Raw genomic sequence first — 19,507 nt, 5'->3', positions numbered from 1 at the left:
CTCACTGCTAGAATAGTGGCTGGCCACAGCACTTGTTGAATAAACAAGTGAAAGGCACCATGGTTGAAAGCTCAGCACTTCTTCCACATTTCAGGCAACATGCTATCCTTTGGTGACACCTCTTTCCATTCTGTTTCCCCATCAAGATTTCCCTTGAGCTAAATTCAGCCAGATTTCAACCTGAATTAAAATGCCAGGAAACAGGGTAATATCTAAATTCTGATTTGCCTTGGATCTCATGAACTCCCTCATGGAAAGTCCCTTGACTCAAGCTCCCTTCACACCATTATCAGAGTGTCAGGCTCCAGGACCTTCTTACACATAGTCCAACCTATGTTGGCTTCAATCAATTAAATTTACAGTGAGTAGAAAGACTGCAAAGACTCTTGACTTAGGCAGAGGATCTGAGTAGATCTTCACTTCTGTTGTATGATCCACCTATCTATGCTATCACAAAGTCTACAGAGTATACCAGATATATATATATACTCTTTGCTAAAAGACACAATTTTAGAAAAATTTTCAGGGGCACCTGGGTGGCTCAGTCAGTTGAGCGTCTGACTCTTGATCTCAGCTCAGGTCATGACCTCACAGTTCATGAGCTCAAGCCCCATGTCAGGCTCTGTGCTGACAGCATAGGGCCTGCTTGGGATTCTCTCTCTCTCTGCCCCCCCTCCCAAATAAATAAAACTTAAAAAAAAAAAAAAAAGAAAAATCTTCAACAACAGTCATCTGTCTAGGAAAGCCTTCCCAAACTTCAGACAGAATCACTCTCCCAGTGTTCTTAGCACTTCCTCACCACCTCTCAATGCAACAGTCATGGTGCAATGTGGTCTACCTATACTCACTTCACTATTCAGGGGTGTGAAAATGTGAAAAACTCGGTAGGTATGTTTGTGCTAATGCGAGTTTATGCATGTAACTGAATAAATTCTAGGGATTATTTGTTTGGAATTCTCTAGTTATAGAGGAGAAAACTGAGATTTAGAGAACTCAAGCAAGTTTCTCAAGGTGACATAGTTAATAACAGGGCTTACGCTAAAACCCAATTCCATCAATTCCTAGTCCAGTGCTCTCTCCCATATAATTCACTAACTCATTCAGTCCTAGTTTCCTGCTCTGTTCTTGAAATCACCTTGCTTAATATAAATCTCTACATCTCTTAATGTCAGTGTATAAATCTGTAAGCCTGTGTCAGTGAGCATGCACGTGAATGTCTATGTGTCCATCTGCAAGCATTTGCAAACCTTATTACTGAGTGTTTATGTCCTTCATTCTAGGGAAACCTCTAGGTAATTACAGTTCCTTATGTTGGCACCAGCAGTGAAGTCAGAGGAAGACTTTTTGAGTCAATCATTAATAGGCACATTTGGTCCTCTCTCCAATCACCTCTATTACTAGGTCTTAGGGAATGGGGCAAAATAGTTAGGGTAGAACCAGACTCTCCCAGGGTCAAACTTGGTTCCAGGGCAGTAAGAGCACCTAGCATGAAAACTAAGGGGCTATTTAAGAAGCATGTGCTCAAGCTAACATGGATACCATCTTGGTTTTCAGCCTAATCATTATATTCTGTGATGTTAGCAAGAAAGGTAAGAACAGGGAGCCTGGGTGGATCAGTCAGTTGAGTGTGTCCAACTTCAGCTCAGGTCATAATCTTGCAGTTCGTGGGTTCGAGCCCCGCATTGGGCTCACTGCTGTCAGTGTTGAGACAGCCTTGGATCCTCTGTTTCCCTCTCTCTCCTCTCTCTCTCTCTGCCCCTCCCCCACTCACTCTGTCTCTCTCAAAATAAATAAACTCTAAAAGGAAGAAAGAAAGAAAGAAAGAAAGAAAGAAAGAAAGAAAGAAAGAAAGAAAAGCATTTCTGTAACCTCGTATCTAAGAAAATCCAGAGAGCCCTAGAATGTGTTTGCGGGTCCATTCTACCAGATAGAAATAAAGCCACTATTCAGTAGGTGATATTTTACGGTCATCCCCCGTATTCTCTTTCTTCTAGGCAGGACTGTAACTTATTTAACTCAGATAGTTGTTTCATGGTGAGAAGTCTTTAGAGAATGTGATGCATCCTTCTGTCTTATTCATGTAACTAACATTGAAAGTCCTCTCAGTGATAGATGGCTTTCTTTACTGGAGGGTGCTGTCACAGTTTCAGTATTATCAACACCTAAGACTCCCAAATTCATAACCCTTATAAGATGCTGTCTTTCTTTTTCTAAGGTGGTACATCCAAACAGTTGGGGATGCTCTTAGAATAGGAAAGGTCCGAGTAAGGGTGGGAGGGTGGAATGGTACCATTTGCTGCTCTCTGATAACTGTTTATTTAAAACATGGTTTTTTTCAAAGTGTCCAAACATTTCATCTCTGAAATTACCTAATCAGAGTTAAGGCCAAACAGTCAAGATGTAGCATTCAAAGTGCAGTTCAGTACATTTAACAGATGAAGAAAACTCACTGCACCTTGTGAGTTATGTGCCAAAAGCATAAACTATGACCTATATGGTTTCATGGAAACCTGAAGAGATACCTTGTTCAAAGTTACCTTTAATAAACTTCCAAAAGGGTTTGGGTTTTGTTGGTTTTGTTGTTTTGTTTGTTTTTGTTTTGTTTTGTTTTTTTGAGGCCAGGAGAGAGACGCAGAGCGGGAGAGAGAGAGACAATCTTAAGCAGGCTCCATGTTCAGTGAGGAGCAAGATGTGGCACTTGATCTCACAACCCTGGGATCATGACTGAAGCCAAAATCAAGAGTCGGATGCTCAATTGACTGAGCCACCCAGGCGTCCCTCAAGAGTTTTAATATAAGAAAGCAGGGGCTCCTGGATGACTCAGTTAAACGTCTGACTTTTGATTTTGGCTTGGGTCATAACCTCATAGTTTGTGAGATTGACCCCACGTCGGGCTCTGTGCTGACAGGTGGAGCCAGCTTCGGATTCTTTCTCCTTCCCTCTCTCTGCCCTTCCCCTGCTTGTGCTCTGTCTCTCTCCAAATAAATAAATGAAATTAAAAAATATTTTAATATAAGAGGGCAGAGCAAGGAGAAGAGATAAGCAGAGCTTGAAGGAATGGGTTGATTAGTCTTTTCATTAGCTTATTAATTTCATTTAAATCAATTTTACCTTTTCTTCCCCCTAAATGTAATGGATTGGTACTCAGTTTTCTTTGAGCTAGGCTAACTCCTACTTGTATATTGTTAAAATCTTTTATGTTTATTTTTTGAGAGAGTGAGCGAGCGAGCAGGGGAGGGGCAGAGAGAGAGGGAGACACAAAATCCAAACCAAGCTCCAGGCTCCGAGCTGTCAGCACAGAGCCTGATGTGGGGCTCGAACTCACAAACCGCGAGACCGTGACCTGAGCCAAAGTCGGACACTTAACCAACTGAGCCACCAAGATGTCCCTAAAATCTTTTTTGATAGTGTTTGATCTCACCAATTGCAAGTTATATGAGAAGGAACTGTATTCTTTTGCATCTCCCTCTCCAATACTTGTAATTCTAAAGAGTACCCAATAAATTGTAAATCCTGACCTTTTTTTTGTTTCTTTGCCTCCCGCCCCACCCCCCACCCCCCGGCGAACTCAAAGATAGCAGCTGCCATGTGGAACAGCTGCCTGGGCTCTTCCCAAAGGATGTGAGAAGGGATGTACTAATGCAAGGTAGCGAATGGGCCCTTTCTGAAAAATCATTTTGTCATTCCAGATACTCTGTACCTTTAAAAGAGGCCCATCTCCCCTATTCCCAGCCCAGATCTTAAATATCTTATTTTTTAAAAAAATTTAATGTTTTATTTTTGAAAGAGACAGAGTGCAAGCAGGGTACGGGCAGGAAGAGAGAGAGAGACACAGAATCTGAAGCAGGCTCCAGGCTCTGAGCTGTCAGCACAGAGACTGACGCTGGGCTCAAACCCATGAGCTGTCAGACACTCAATCGACTGAGCCACCCAGGCGCCCCGATAGGTCTTCTTTTGAGAATGGTTATTTGAATTTAATTTATATTGAATGCAGACCGTAAAATACTTAAACTGCACAGATTTACAGTGAAAAGTGCTGATAGTGTGGAGCCTGCTTGAGATTCTCTCTCCCTCTCTCTCTGCCCCTCCCTGATCGCTAGCTCTCTCTCTCTCAAAATAAGTAAATAAGCTTTCAAAAAAAGTTTGATAGCTATTACTAAATTACCCTCCATAGCAGTCACTCCATTTTGCATTTCTACCCATACTGTGAGAACGCCTGTTCCCTCTCAACTGCTGGGTAATGGTTCTTGACATCAGCCTTAAGTTTCTCTGCTCTCCCCTCCTTTCCTTCCCCTACCCATTCTTTCTGTCTGTCAAGTAGTTTATGGTTTTGGCAGTTTCCCTTTACATATAGGCAATCCCCTCAATGCTACTGTTGCACTGCTGGAAAAATAAAACTTGACACTTTTAGAGAAACTGAGGGTTCCCAGGTAGAATAATGGGAAAAAAAAACTTTAAAAACTACAATCTGTTTAGAGAACTAGAGATTGGCAAATAAGTGGATTCTTGGGATGTGGCCTAGGTACTGTAAATTATACATCCTCACATGACATAAATGTTTTCATTCCCCTGATTGTGCTTTCTAAGTTCATATGGTAACAATGTGGCGGGGGGGGGGGGGGGGAACCCTCTTATTAAAAAGTTAAAAGATTCTAGCTCAGTTGGTTAATCGTCCACCTTCAGCTCAGGTCATGATCTCGTAGTCTGTGAGTTCAAGCCCTGCGTCGGGCTCTGTGCTAACAGCTCAGAGCCTGGAACCTGCTTCAAATTCTGTGTCTCCCTCTCTATCTGCCCCTACCCCACTTACATTCTGTCTCTGTCTCTCCCTCTCAAAAATAAACATTAAAAAAATTTTTTTAAAAGATTCTGATAGTGTTTGGGGGTTTTGGTCACTTGATATTCATGTAAAGTAATTCAACCAGATTGTTTTCCTCCTAACAGTTGACACGCCCCCTTAAGTCAATGGCAGGTATCAATAATAGTGAATTTAAGTCATTCTGGAGTCTAGAGCCCTCTCTACAGGGTGGATTTTATTTGGATATAGTGTGCATTGTAGGACTCAGGCAATTAAGGGAACTATTTCTTAGAAATTTGGGACAAGGAAACCTGGGAGATTAAGGGGGTGGAGGGACGCCAGAGATCAACCTGATGTAATTCAAAAATTTTCCCTGGGTATGTTTCTTCCTCCTTCCTTCATGGCATGGTGATTGCTTCCTGAATGCAGAATTTAAGCTAATACCCTGCACTATGTGAGTCAGTCAAAGAGATTAAATGGATGTTTATGGATTAGTTTGCAGACCTAATTGTTATTCACAACACATTTCTATGGAACAATGATGAATTCCAAACAACCAACTTATGAATGGACTTGTGAAATAACACTCATTTAAAAATGTGAAACTGCCTATTCTGAATTTAAACTTACATTGAATGGCAGGATGTCAGACTCCAAGTAGGGTAGAAATAAAAATTAAGGGGCGCCTGGGTGGCTCAGTTGGTTAAGCGTCCGACTTCGGCTCAGGTCATGATCTCACAGTCCGTGAGTTCGAGCCCCACGTCGGGCTCTCTGCTGACGGCTCAGAGCCTGGAGCCTGTTTCAGATTCTCTGTCTCCCTCTCTCTCTGGCCCTCCCCTGTTCATGCTCTGTCTCTCTCTGTCTCAAAAATAAATAAGTATTTAAAAAAAAAATTAAATAAATGGTCAAATATACAAGGTCATAAAAGAGATGCCCTCTAAAATTACAACACTATGGTTGACATCAGTCTGCACAGAAAGCTGTCCCAGAAACAATCAGAAGACAGTTTGTGAACATGTGCACAGAACAAAATAGGAATTTGAAACTGTAAGGATGAGAATGTACTACAACAGTTAGTCGTCAGAAGACGTGGTTCAACATGGAACGTAGAAAAATTTAAGAAGAAGACTATTTATTACTGTTTATGGAATTTGGCCAAGGAAAAGATCCTCTATTACAAATATTCTAAAATTTCTTTCTGGTGGAGAAAGATGACTCATTAGGTCTTTATCACTGATAATTTACACCATCTAGTTCTTATTGCTCAGATTCTGTATTAGTCAAAAAATTCTAATTAGATTTCAAAAGAACCTATATATTTAGAACAGGGTACCTAGAAGAGAAAAATCCTACCTGATCATTTAATGGATACATTCTCGTATGTAATTTTTTAAATTTTACTTTATTATTATCATTTTTTAGAGAGAGTAGGCGTGCACAAGTGCAGGGTAGGGGCAGAAGGAGAGAGAGAATCTTAAGCAGGCTCCATGCTCAGTGAGGAGCCCAATGGAGGCTGGATCTCATGACACTGAGATCATGACCTGAGCCGAAACCAAGAGTCAGACACTTAACCAACTGAGCCACCCAAGCACCTCTCCTATGTAAGTTTTTTTAAACTGTAGTATACAGATTTAGTATATCGATTGGCTCTTTGGAATTTGATTAGTGTGAACTAACTCCTAATGATTTTTTACCCCATGTGACACTGGGGTATAGAAGGAATATCACCAAATGAGTGTTTATTCTGTTATTAATGATCATTTCTGACAAGTTACTTAATTTCTCCCAGTGTTTAGTTTCTACAGCTGTAGAATAGATTTGGCCAGATGATATAATTTCTAGATATAAAAAGGGAGGTTCAGGTCTGAAGCACAAACTCAACAGAATTATGTAAGGCCTGCCAAATAAGCTCTTTATATTATTACAGAAAAATCTCCAAGAGAGATTTCCATTTAAATATATATACCTAATGTTCCCTATTTAACATAAATTCTTTTATGATAAAGTAAAGCATCATCTCATCTCCTAAATTATCCATTTCATACATTTGGAGTTTGTATGCCCTTAGAGGGGCATTCTTGCTTAAATATCCTTAGCTAAAGAAAAAGTAATACTGCAACTCCAGCATCACTGGGAATGGAGTGCTTGGATTTACAGATGTCCTCCACCTAAATGCTCAATTACCTAACAGATGAGACCTACAAGAACTGCCAACATAGATGGACGTTAATTTCAAAACTTAGGCAGAACTGAAAATACACTGACAGATGAAGCTAATTTAAGTAGACTCTGAAACAGGGACTCCAAGGAGGTAGGAAGACATGCCATATTGAAATACAAATCTATCCCTGTGGCTAGAGGGCACAGTTCTACTAGAGGATCACTAGGTTTTTCCTTCTCTTTCAGTCATAATATCACAAAGTTTGCAAAGTGTTTTCACACACGCTTCCTCATTTTTGTTTCTGATCTTCACATTACCCCGTGAAATAGGTAGACCAAGAATTACTTTATTATAACCATCTTACAGAGAAAGGAAACCAAAACATGGAGCACTTATGTGACTTGTCCAAAGTGAGATTTGTTTATCTTCCATCTCCTCTGTCTCATGAACACGTTATCACTTCGGAGAACTGACTGGCACCGTGCTGAAAATGCTTCATATAATTTCGTTTTTCCTTTTGAACCTGTTTGCTCTCCATCTCTGCCTATCTTTGCCAACACTGTCTTCCTGATTAAAATGAAATCAGGGACTATTCCTTCCTTTGTAATTTCATGTGCAGTGCCCAGTACTCTGGCCACTGGCCTCTGAAGTCAACAACTATCATTTTCACATGGACTTAATCAAGACTTGGGAAAGTAATTTAGAAAAGTCAAGTAGGACTTACAGACCTTAATTTAATAAGCAGTGATAAGACACCATTAAAAATGAAATAGGAACGAACCAGTGTATGAATTGGAGTAGGTCAATTCTGGAGCCAAGTGAAGTTAGTACCAGACAACAGCCAGAATCCATACATGTCTCAACACTTCCACAGCTGGTTTAAGTCACCATCGTCTTTCATTTGGATTTCTGCAATAGCTTCCTAACAGGTTACTCTGCTTTGACCCTTGCCTCCTATAGTCTAACATAGCAGTCTAGTGATCCTTTTAAAAACAAACTCAACCATCACTCCTCTGCTCAAAACCTTGCGATGGATCCCCATTCAATCTGAATAAAAACCAAAGTCCTTAAACTAGCCTCCAAGTCTCCTGATATAGGCCCATTTCCTTTAGAAATTTCGTCCCCTACTACAGTGCTCTGTACTCATTCCATTCCAATCTCACTGGCCTCCTTGTTTTTACTCTAAAACTATAATATGTCAGACACACTCATTCTGCCTCAGGGCCCACATCACTCCCCCTAGGTCACTGCTTTCCTAGGCCTGTGCTTAGCCAATCCCTCACCTCCTGTAAGTCTTGGCTTACTTCTTATTTTTTCAACGAAATCAGCCTGTATCACAGGTTGCCCAGCCACTGCCCACTCACACCCCCAGACTGCTCCCTTACCTTGCTATGCCTTTTTTCTTTTTAGTAGCACTTACTCCCTTCTAACATACCATAAAGTTTACTGTATTTATTGTCATCTGTTTCCCAGTCTCCCCTCAACCTTCCCTCCCCGTTGCTTGTTCCCTTGCTCCAATGCATCCAACTGATATAGCCAAAGTACTGAAGCAGCCCTGGTACAGAATAGATAGCATTTAAAAATATTTGCTTTCTGAAAGAATGAAATTGAGGAGTGCATGAAGCTGGGTGGTCTTTCCTTCCTCCAGTTCTCTCTGCTTTCCCCAAACTGCTCTCAAAGTAGTTGACTTAGACTCTAGTCAGACAGACTTGCAGCAGTCATTAAGGCAAATTATGGTATTTCACATCATCCCTTGGACTTTGGAGCCAACTTTTTTAAAGGAGAAAACTTGCAGGGGCGCCTGGGTGGCTCAGTCGGTTGAGCGTCTGACTTCGGCTTGGGTCATGATCTCGCGGTCCGTGGGTTCGAGCCCTGCGTCGGGCTCTGTGCTGACAGCTCAGAGCCTGGAGCCTGTTTCGGATTCTGTGTCTCCCTCCTTCTCTGACCCTCCCCTGTTCACGCTCTCTCTCTCTCTGTCTCAAAAATAAATGTTAAAAAAAATTAAAAAAAAAAAAAAAGGAGAAAAATTTCAACAGTGTTACACCCTCCATCATTATTATTACAGGCTGAAGAATGATAAACAAGGTATGGTCTACTCCCTCACTCCGATCCTACGTTAGTCAAAGCCTCATGGGGATTTACTCCGTATCTCTTACTAGTATCTCTGTCCTCATTTATTCTTGGCATATTTTGTGTCCACACCCTAAACCTATGGACAGATCAATGGGGCCACATTAGAAGTTTAGTATCAGCTGGGTAGAGATAAGGTTTTGTCAGGTACAGCAAAGGCAGGATGAAGTTTTCTTGGTTGTCTTTTCATTGCTTCTTTCTTGTTTTATAGCTTGTTTACCAGGGACATCCCAATGTAAGGTCTATGAAGTGATGGGGACTGCATCAGAGACTTTTCCCACCACCACCTCCATAACTCCTGGGAATAAAGAAGGAGAGAAAACTACAAATATTGATGATTTTTCTAGCCCTTTGAAACAAGGTACAGAATAAGTAGGGGTGAGACAAGAACAGAAAGGAAAAGAAACATTTTTAGCCCCAACATAAGTTTGGGTCTTCTAGGATTTTTTGGGGGGTTGAGAAGTTACATGGAGTTTACACTAGAAAAATCACTCGATTTCTTATGGAAAAAAACCACCTTCTCTATAAAGAAGATCCCAGAAATAGTTTGACACCATTAATAAGCTTTTACTTCCACACAAGTGAGCCTGCAGCCAGATTTAGGGACAGAATGAATTGTATTTGTGTGGTAGGTGATTCCAGCAATTGCATGTACAGGCAGACAACATTTAAACACTAAGCATCATTACAGTGAGGACAACAACCAAGAGCATATTTTCATCTGCACTGTTTTTAGGAAATGGCTCTCCCTAAATTGGCCATGACACAAATTCTGTAGATTTCAGGTTAGGTTACATCCCAGTTCCAACAGGAGAAACGTAAATATAACATTAATAATAACAATACATATGAACCACTTGCCCCAAGTTTGCCTTTTGACCCAAAAGCAATGCCAATTCACCTTTGTTCCTCCTCATCCCTTACTAAAGCCAAGAGGAGCATGGGAAAGGTGATTTTCTAATCACACACAGTGCGTCGGTCAAGCACAAGGGGAGAGACCCTGAGAGGGAGTTGTTGAAAGACAAGTTCAGAACTGCTGTGCACCCACCCCTCTTCCTTCCCTGAAAGCAATGCCAAGAATCATTCCTACTTGGTTATGACAAATCTCAAATCCCAGAGAAGGTGACTTATTGCGAAGAGGCTGAAAAGAAGGTTAGAGCAGCACCCATGATGCCCACCCCACTCCTGACTCTTGAGTCTGAACTGGAAATCCAGTCTATTGCCTCTGAATCAGGCTGGGCCTAGTAATCTGAGGAGCCAGAAGACCTTCAAGTCAGAGGGTCAATCACTTCCCTCTCTCAGGTTCTCTCTTCTCCCTCTTCTACTCGTCTCTCTCCTTTTAGACATAGAGGAGAATCTAGAGAAGAGGCAGAAATGGAGTACTGTGATCAAATTTCTGATTGCTGTTACCCTGTTGTTTAGTGGAGTCGCCATTATAGTGTTTGCCATTTTTGAAGTCCCATGCCCTGTAAGTTTGTTGATGTATGGAGTCCCTGGACTTGATCTATAAAGACTTTTTCTGTTCCAAAGGCAGGTTGGCATAATGAAAAAAGCATGGACTTTGGAGTAGACCTGCCACTCACACTCACTAGGCTGAGTGGCTTTAAGAAAGTTGCTTGACTTCTCCAATGTCATTTGGCTCATCTGTAAAATGGGACTAGTGATATTAGCCTCTCATGGCGTTTTTAATTAAGATCCTGTGTGAAAGGCACCTGGCACATAGGAGGTGCTTGCTAAATTTGAGTTCCTTTCCTCTGTTGTATTTGGACATTCTCTCAGGAGGAAAGATCCAATGGGACTGAATATTTTCTTTAAAAAAGATGATTTTCTTTAAATGCCCTGACAGGAGGTTTGGAAGATAACCAAATGCATACAAGCCACCTGAAATTAACACCATTTTCTCCCTTCAGGGTCAATGCCGAGGAGCCAGAGAGCTATGCCAATGCCAGAGGTTGTGCAGAAGGCAAAGGAAGGAAGGCCAGGAACCTGAGGCAGCTGAATCCCAGCTTGAATTTCAACCCAAGAAGGAAAGTGGTCTCTGTAGGGTTTACATCTTTTGCTGGGAAAAAATGAGGTTAATATACACATGCTGGGAGACAGGAAGTTGTTTCAGTTATGAAGCAAATGTTGCTAATTCTTTTATGTGTCAGGAAATAGGTAGGTATTTGTACCACTGTTTTGTTTTCTTAACATCAGCCCAGCCATGGGCACCTGGGTGGCTCAGTCAGTTAAGCGTTCAGCTTTGGCTCAGGTCATGATCTCACAGTCTGTGAGTTCGAGTACCATGTCAGGCTCTGTGCTGACAGTTCAAAGCCTGGAGCCTGCTTAGAATTCTGTGTCTCCCTCTCTCTCTCTGCCCCTCCCATGCTCATGCTCTGTCTCTGATTCTCAAAAATAAACAAATGTTAAAAAAAAAATTAAAAAAAAAAAAAACAGACATCAGCCCAGCCATAACAAAATAGGGTACTTATTGAAAATACATTATTTCTGAGCCTCAGCTACAATCAATCAGAATGTCTAGAGTGGGGCCAGGAATCTTACTTTTAAGATTTTTTAAAATATATTTTTTAATGTTTATTTATTTTTGAGACAGAGAGACACAGAGAGCAAGAGAGAGGCAGAGACAGAGGGAGACACAGAATCCGAAGCAGGCTCCAGGCTGTCAGCACAGAGCTTGACATGGGACTTGAACTCATGAGCCGTGAGATCATGACCTGAGCCAAAGTCAGACACTCAACTGACTGAACCACCCAGGCGCCCCTTTACTTTTAAGATTTTTAACAAGCTCCCTAAGTAGCAGTGGATTTACTGTGAAATTAATGAAGCTTAAACTTCAGGCCCCATGGGACTTGTATAAAGCTTGTATCTAACTTTGTATTTTTAAAATTTGTATTCTTTTTCTTTAAAAAGGGTACCCTCAAATTTTATGAGTTCAGAACCCACAGCATACGTATCCATCCCTGCTCCTAGATAACACTCATATATACAACAAAGTTTAGGAACCACCGCACCGCAAAGTTTGAATACTTAGCAAAGCAGCTTCTTTCCTCCCAGCCCTTGGGTTTCCTGACAGCATCATAAGCTCATATTGCCCTCTGGGGTCTAAAACAGACACAACACCACTGTTTCAGCATGGCTGCTTTAAAGCCAGTTTCCCTGCCAGAAGTGTACTCAGCCTTTCAATTCTAGACAGTGATGTGTGTCTTCTCTACAACATCCACAATCCTTGCTAAGATGAGGTCTCTGATACTTTTAAAATTAAAGGGGCGCCTGGGTGGCGCAGTCGGTTAAGCGTCCGACTTCAGCCAGGTCACCATCTCGCGGTCCGTGAGTTCGAGCCCCGCGTCAGGCTCTGGGCTGATGGCTCGGAGCCTGGAGCCTGTTTCCGATTCTGTGTCTCCCTCTCTCTCTGCCCCTCCCCCGTTCATGCTCTGTCTCTCTCTCTCTGTCCCAAAAATAAAAAAAAAAAAAAAAAAAAAAAAAAATTAAAGATGGGGGCGCCAGGGTGGCTCAGTCAGTTAAGCATCCAACTCTTGATTTAAGGTCAGGTCATGATCTCACAGTTTGTGAGATCGAGCCCTGTGTCAGGCTCCATGCTCATTCATTTTCTCTCTCTCTCTCTCTCTCTCTCTCTGCCTCTGCCCTGCTCACTTTCTCTCAAAATAAATTTTAAAACTTTAAACAAATAATCCAGCACAGTGTACTAGAAGCTGAATAAGTTCTGGAGATCTAACACATAGCATAGTGATTACAGTCAACAATAATGTATTATATACTTCAAAATTGCAAAGAGACTAGATCTTAAATGTCCTTACCACAAAAAGAACCAATAATTATATAACATAATAGAACTGTTACAATGGTAATCATATTGCAGTATATAAAGGTATGCAGTCAACATGTTGTACACAAACTTACACAATGTTATGTGTAAATTATATCTCAATCTTTAAAATTCAAGTACAGCAGGGGCTCCTGGGTGGCTCAGTCAATTGACCATCTGACTTTGGCTCAGGTCATAACCTCATGGTTCGAGCTCCACATCGGACTCTGTGCTGACAGCTCAGAGCCTGGAATCTGCTTTAGATTCTGTCTCCATCTCTCTCTCTGCTCCTCTCCTGCTCATGCTCAGAGTCTGTCTCTCAAAAATAAATAAAACATTAAAAAATAAATAAATAAAATTCAAGCACAACACTCTTTTCACCTAGGCATGCTATCAGAATATTTTAAAAAAATTTTTTAAGTTTATTCATTTTTGAGAGAGACAGAGCGTGAGCAGAGGAGGGGCAGAGAGAGAAAGGGAGACACAGAATCCAAAGCAGGCTCCAGGCTCTGAGCTGTCAGCACAGTGCCCGACACGGAGCTCGAACTCACGAACTGTGAGATCATGACCTGAACCAAAGTCGGACGCTCAACCGAACAAGCCACCCAGGCACCCTGGTATCAGAATATTTCTTATCACAGTGCTTCAGGTACCCAATGCCAACTTACTTGTCAGCTCTGGTGTAGGTTAATATTTTCTATAATTCTGTTTCTGCTAATCTTGGATGATGAGCTAATGTAAATTAGTATGATTTAATCAGATGACGTATATTCAGTTATTTAATCTGCATTATCATTTCTATTAAGCACTGGAAGATATAGGCCTGAACGGTAATCAAAAGTCTAGTCCAGAGTTAGAGATAACCATGCAGTAGCAACATGGATTGAATTTCTCTCATCAACAAAATAAGCTACTAAATGATAAAGGAATTAATAAAAAGAATAAGCAATTTTATAGACATTACCTCATTTGAGCCTCACAAAAACTGTGATAGAGTAGGTGTCAACATTTTATTGATACTTAAACTCAGGCTCAAAGAGGTTTATGTGACACACAGCTGGTAGAAACAGAACTAAAATCTGGGTCTTTTAGTCCTATACCGAAATTTACTGAAAGCCTTCTATGTGCCAAGTTCCCTACATTTAAGAGGCTCATAGTCTATATTCATAATAGCTAAGCATCTAGAAAGTACACAGAAAATCAGATGGGACATGGAATCAGATATACCAAGAATAGAATGGGATTAATAAAAAATATTTGGTCCACAGAGACTCAGATCTGTCTCTTTTCAAACAGTGAGATTTTGTGGGTCTGATTCAAGAAATGAAGTAGAATCCCTGTACATCTGGGATCCAAAGTAGATCCACACTCAGGGCCTTTTCCATTCAAGGCAAACAGGTTAAGCAAGGGGTGGATGGGCTCTTTGCTAGAGGCTTATAGGGCCCAACCAATTGTAGGTTCTCATGCATAAGTGCACCTTGCTGATACTTTCTCAGTGTAAATACAGTAACTTTTCGTAGAATTACTGGCTAACAAAAAGGGAAAATGATGTGTACTTGGAATTAAATGGGGTTTTGTATTAAGCCATCTCTTTGTTGGTACATGAAGAAATACCCATTTGCATCCTTCTTTATCTCTCATATTTCCTTTCAATCTCTAGGTTGGATGAGATGCTCCCAAGTCATCAAGTCCAAAGAGAGCTGCAGGGATCACTGTCATCCATGAGACATACTTCTGAAAAGTTCTTCTCTGCTTCACACATTGAATGGAGGATACTACACTGACTTCTTCCTATTATTAACCAATGTCGGCAGGTTCTTCTGAATTTTACACTCGTATCTTCAGTGAGGACATTACAAGCAAACAGCAATGCCAGACCAATGAAGAAGGAGCCTGGGCTTAGCAGTCAGACTTACTCTCATGCCATTGCTACTGACTTAGTCACAAGCCTCTGAGATTCACTCTGTCCATCCACCAAAAATGGGTATCTTTTCATCCCATCCAATGAGAACAAAAAGTCTTCCCTCTGAGCACTATGAATGGACCCATTGCTCTCTTTGACAAAAGGTTTAAACATAGCCTCCAAGGAAGCGGGCAAAGCAGCCACTAGTGTGGTACAGTTCACTAACTCCTCTGTTAACCTCACAGTTCATTTCATGCTCACTGGCTCTCAACCAGCTTAGGGTGGGGGGTTCCTGTGTTCCCAAGCTGATGTTCATAGGGTTATGCCTTAACCTCTGCCACCACATGTAGCTATCCACACACTGGTGAGGGGAGTATAACCCTGAGCATTCCAGAAGTCCTCCTTCTAAGTCATCCCCAAGGGGCTCAGGGACTGCATACAAATAGGACACATGTGAGGTCTCCTGATAATCCACAACTCTTCCAAGTGGGCCTGACATTACACCCTACATGTAATGGTGAGCTGTGTATATTTTGAACAAGGATTCCAGAGCAAGACAACTATGATGATCTTTCTTACAGAGCCTCTGAGAAAGTCTGACCTGCTCAAGTAAGAGTCTGGCGAGGAAGCAGGACCAGCTGATGTTAAAGGGAACAGGTTAAAAAAAAAAAAAAAAAAAAAGGAACACCAGGAGGGATAAACTGTTGTTTTGCTTTTATTATAAGTGTCTTGAAACCATTCCATTTCACTTTGGTGAAATGTACCTGTGTTTCTAAGTTAATTCTGTTTTCTTAGTTCTCTGGTAAAAACCACACACAAATTGTATCCTTCTTTCACTTCAAGTACCGTCAAAAAAAGTGATTCTCAAAACAATACCAACAAGGGAAAATATCTTGTCCTGAGCCCTGATTTGAGATTCAAGCGGATCCTGGAAGAGATGGAACAGATACAAAGCATGGAAAATGAAAGTTTTGCAAATACAGTAGGTAGACAGCACTGGGGCTGCTGTTTGGATAAGTGAGTATGTTATTTGCATCCCACCACTGATTCATAACATCGCCTCCAGTTTATCCTGCCATCTGTGGCTCCGTCTAACCATGAGATGGTAGGGGGCAGGGGAGGGGAAGCTTGCTCCTTCCCCACACCACCAGGAAGGACGATTAAAAAAATATTCTATACTTGAGAAGCTTTTGGTCTAGGACGGATGCCTACATTCATCTTCACCCTTCCCAGACTCACCCACGGCAGAATATCCTTTAACCCAGAAACATGAGGTTCCCCAGGAGGCAAAAACTGTAGCAAAGTTTACCCTTCTTAACTCTTCTGCAAGAGTATAATTGGGTAACATCTGTACTGACTTTATAGAAATTCACTGAGGGAGGGCGCCTGAGTGGCTCAGTAGGTTAAGCGTCCAACTCTGGGTTTTGGCTCAGGTCATGATCTTACCCTGGTCAGCCAGATATCAGGCTCTGTGTTGACAGTGTGGGGTCTGCTTGGGATTCTCTCTCTCTCCCTCAATCTGCCCCTCCCCCACTCAAGCTCTCGCTCTCTAATAAATAAACTTAAAAAAAAATTCGCTGATGGAATAAAAATGGTTTATTTTGCTTTGGGAACAACTGGTTTCCTCCAACAATGCAAGGTTCCTCTGAGGATTTTCTGACTCCCTAGTTAACAGTTTTGAATCCCAATTACCAGTAGAGATCTTTAAAAACTGAGAGATGGTGGGTGGGGTGCCAAGGTGGCTCCTCAGTTGGTTGAGTGTCCGACTTTGGCTCAGGTCATGATCTCACAGCTCATGAGTTCGAGCCCCCACATCAGGCTCTGTGCAGACAGCTCAGAGCCTGAAACCTGCTTTGGATCCTGTGTCTCCCTCTCTCTCTCTGCCCCTCCCCCACTCACACTCTGTTTTTCTCTCAAAAATAAATAAACATTTAAAAATTAAAAAAAAAAACAACTGAGAGATGGGAGAGACAGAAGGGAAGGGAGAACTCTCACATGGACTCTGGGATGTGAATTTTAGTCTGTAGATCCTTTCACAGCAAGGCATGGTTCTCCCTGTCACCACTAGAGGCTCAGTTAGACTCAATAAAACACTGTTTCTAAGGAATGCCAATTATTCCTCTGGGAAGTAACAAGCCAGCACGATTTTTAACATTTATTTTTGAGAGACTGAGATACAGAGCGTGAATGGGGGAGGATCAAAGAAGGAGACACAGAATCCAAAGCAGGCTCCAGGCTCTGAGCTGTCAGCACAGAGCCTGATGTGGGGCTCAAACCCACAAACCATGAGATCATGACCTAAGCCGAAGTTGGACGCTTAAGCAACTGAGCCACCCAGGTGCCCCAAATCAGCACGACTTTTATTGCAAATTCATTCTCATTACATTACCACACATTGTTTCTTGATTATTAAAGTACATTCTTATTATAAAAATTTTTAGGAAATACTGGAAGGCCAAAGAATTAAAAAAAAAAACAAAACAAGAAATCATACCTAATCCTCCCTCCCAGGGATAACTAGCTAATACTTTGACACATCTCTTTATAGATATTATAAATATATACACATACATATAAAAGACATGATTCACAAATATCTTATTCTGCATACCATTCTCAACTTGTTCTGCTTTTGGGGCACCTGGGTAGCTCAGTTGGTTAAGTGTCTGACTTTGGCTCAGGACATGATCTCACCATTCGTGAGTTCAAGCCCCACATTGGGCTCTGCGCTAACAGCTCAGAGCATGGAGCCTGCTTCAGACTGTGTGTCTCCCCTTCCCCTGCTCACCTTCTCTCTCTCTCTCCCTCTCTCAAAAGTAAATAAACATAAAAAACTATTTTTTAAACCTGTCCCTCTTTTTTGACTAACATATTACTGGAATGTTTCTAGTTGGCACAAGTATTTTTTTTATTTTTATTTTTTAAGTAATCTCTATGCCCAAATGTGGCTCAAACTCATGACCCCAAGATCAAGAGTTACATGTTCTACTGATTGAGCCAGCCCCTAGATTTTTCTTTCTTTACTTTTAAAGAAATCTCTACACCCAACATGGGGCTTGAACCCACAACTCTGAGATTAAGAGTCACATGCTCTACCAACTGAGTCAGCCAGGCACCCTAGTTGGCACAAGTATTAAGTCATGCTGTTTTTCAAGTCTTAAAGTTGAGAAGGCTGGAAGTCATTCCACCTTTTTGAAGGGCCTAAGTAACCCCAATACTTTCTGACAGGCCCACAGATTAAAGCGGGTAATTGCTTAGGACAGAAAAGGCACATTCACAGAAACCTCCAATTTAAACTTTTAAAGGTATTGCTGAATCACATTAATAGTTGCGACCGTGTGTTAAAAGCATAACTTTGTTCAATATAAAGACTTAAAATATACAACAATTTTATATCCCTGTTTTGCTGTTTCTTCACTTTAAAATTTCTTTTAAGTTTACTTTGAGAGAAAGAGAGAGACAGTATAAGCGGGGGAGAGGCAGAGAGAGAAGAGAGACAGAGAATCCCAAGCAGGCTTTGCACTGTCAGTGCAGAGCCCAACACAGGCTCAAATCCACAAACTGTGTGTGAGATCATGACCTGAGCCGATATCAGAAGTCGGATGCTTAACTGACTGAGCCACGCAGGCACCCCGTTTCTCCATTTTTAACCTGTGATTCACTTATATACCTGTGATCTCAAAAATCAAAGCGACCCATTCTCTGGACCTGAGAAAGGCCTTGAGCAGGCCCTGAGCACCCCTCCTTTTCTCAGTTACTAATTAGAGAGGGACTTAAGGAGGGCTCTATCCTAATCATTCTCTATCCCCACCCTTCTTACTTTAGAGCTTCATTAAGCAGTGTTTAGCAGATTCTGACCTTGAGCATTTTTCCTATGTTTATGTCCAGAAATAGCCATGTTCCAAGGAAGAGTTGCTGTATGTACTTATGACTAGGAGCTAGGAATCCTTTTTTTCTTTGCCTTGGACAGGTTGACAGTCTTATGGCCCCTCCCTCCCTCCCCCTCTGATCCTCCACTCCTGCATCCATACTTCCCCTCCCCTCTCAGAAATGATTCTATTTCTGGAGCTCACAAGATGGCCCCCATGCTGCCCTGAGTCACCATTTATCTTTTTATGTACACTGTCTAGTTCTTATGCTTAAGGCCTGTAGTTGCTGTGTTAATTTGTCTATATTATTTGGAATCCAACCAACAAAGCACTATATTCATAGCAGACACTCAAAAAAAAATGTTGATAATGTCATACCACTAAATGGATAGCTGAGGGTAGCATAACTTTCTAGAAGAAAACAAGGTAATCTTTATTTTATTTTTTTGAGGTATCTTTATTTTCAATCAAAACTGCTTTTGGTTACCAGGTAGATGCAAACCAATGAGAGGCCATTCTAGAATTGTTGGTAACATTTGAATTCATCTCTCTGAACTTATATTCTTTTCTCTCATATTTATCTCTTCATCTTTCTTTCTCTGTTTCTTATTCTATCACTTTTCTTTTTCCTTTCCTTATTTAGTGACCTGACTTACCAGGCATCTAATAGCAGAAATTTCCTTTAATCTGAATTCCTAGGGAACTTGGACCCATACCTATAGCTAAATTTCAGGTTTCCAAAGCCTTTTTTTCTAACTAAACTTCCTTAATGTGGTACCATGTAGCAATGGGTGAGCCATGGGTTGTAATGCACAAACTTTTACCA

At 41.3% G+C, this 19,507-nt stretch overlaps 2 protein-coding genes across 6 annotated transcripts in view; one reads left to right on the top strand and one right to left on the bottom strand.

Annotated features, from left to right (window-relative positions):
• The window catches only part of ACACA (acetyl-CoA carboxylase alpha), a 276,865-nt gene that overhangs the window by 243,577 nt on the left and 13,781 nt on the right, over positions 1 to 19,507 (bottom strand). The gene's annotated exons all lie outside the window — the stretch shown is intronic.
• On the top strand, positions 1,532 to 15,616 carry CE1H17orf78 (chromosome E1 C17orf78 homolog). The gene is given in 7 exon segments (XM_078437503.2): positions 1,532 to 1,588; positions 3,565 to 3,731; positions 9,022 to 9,041; positions 9,298 to 9,447; positions 10,436 to 10,554; positions 10,997 to 11,107; positions 14,570 to 15,616. Coding segments are annotated over 7 exon segments (702 nt in total). The 3' UTR covers positions 14,648 to 15,616.

This window comes from Panthera onca, chromosome E1 (assembly GCF_046562875.1).
Source record: "Panthera onca isolate mPanOnc1 chromosome E1, mPanOnc1 haplotype 2, whole genome shotgun sequence".
Lineage (NCBI taxonomy): Eukaryota > Metazoa > Chordata > Mammalia > Carnivora > Felidae > Panthera > Panthera onca.
This window is presented reverse-complemented; position numbering and strand designations above follow the sequence as displayed.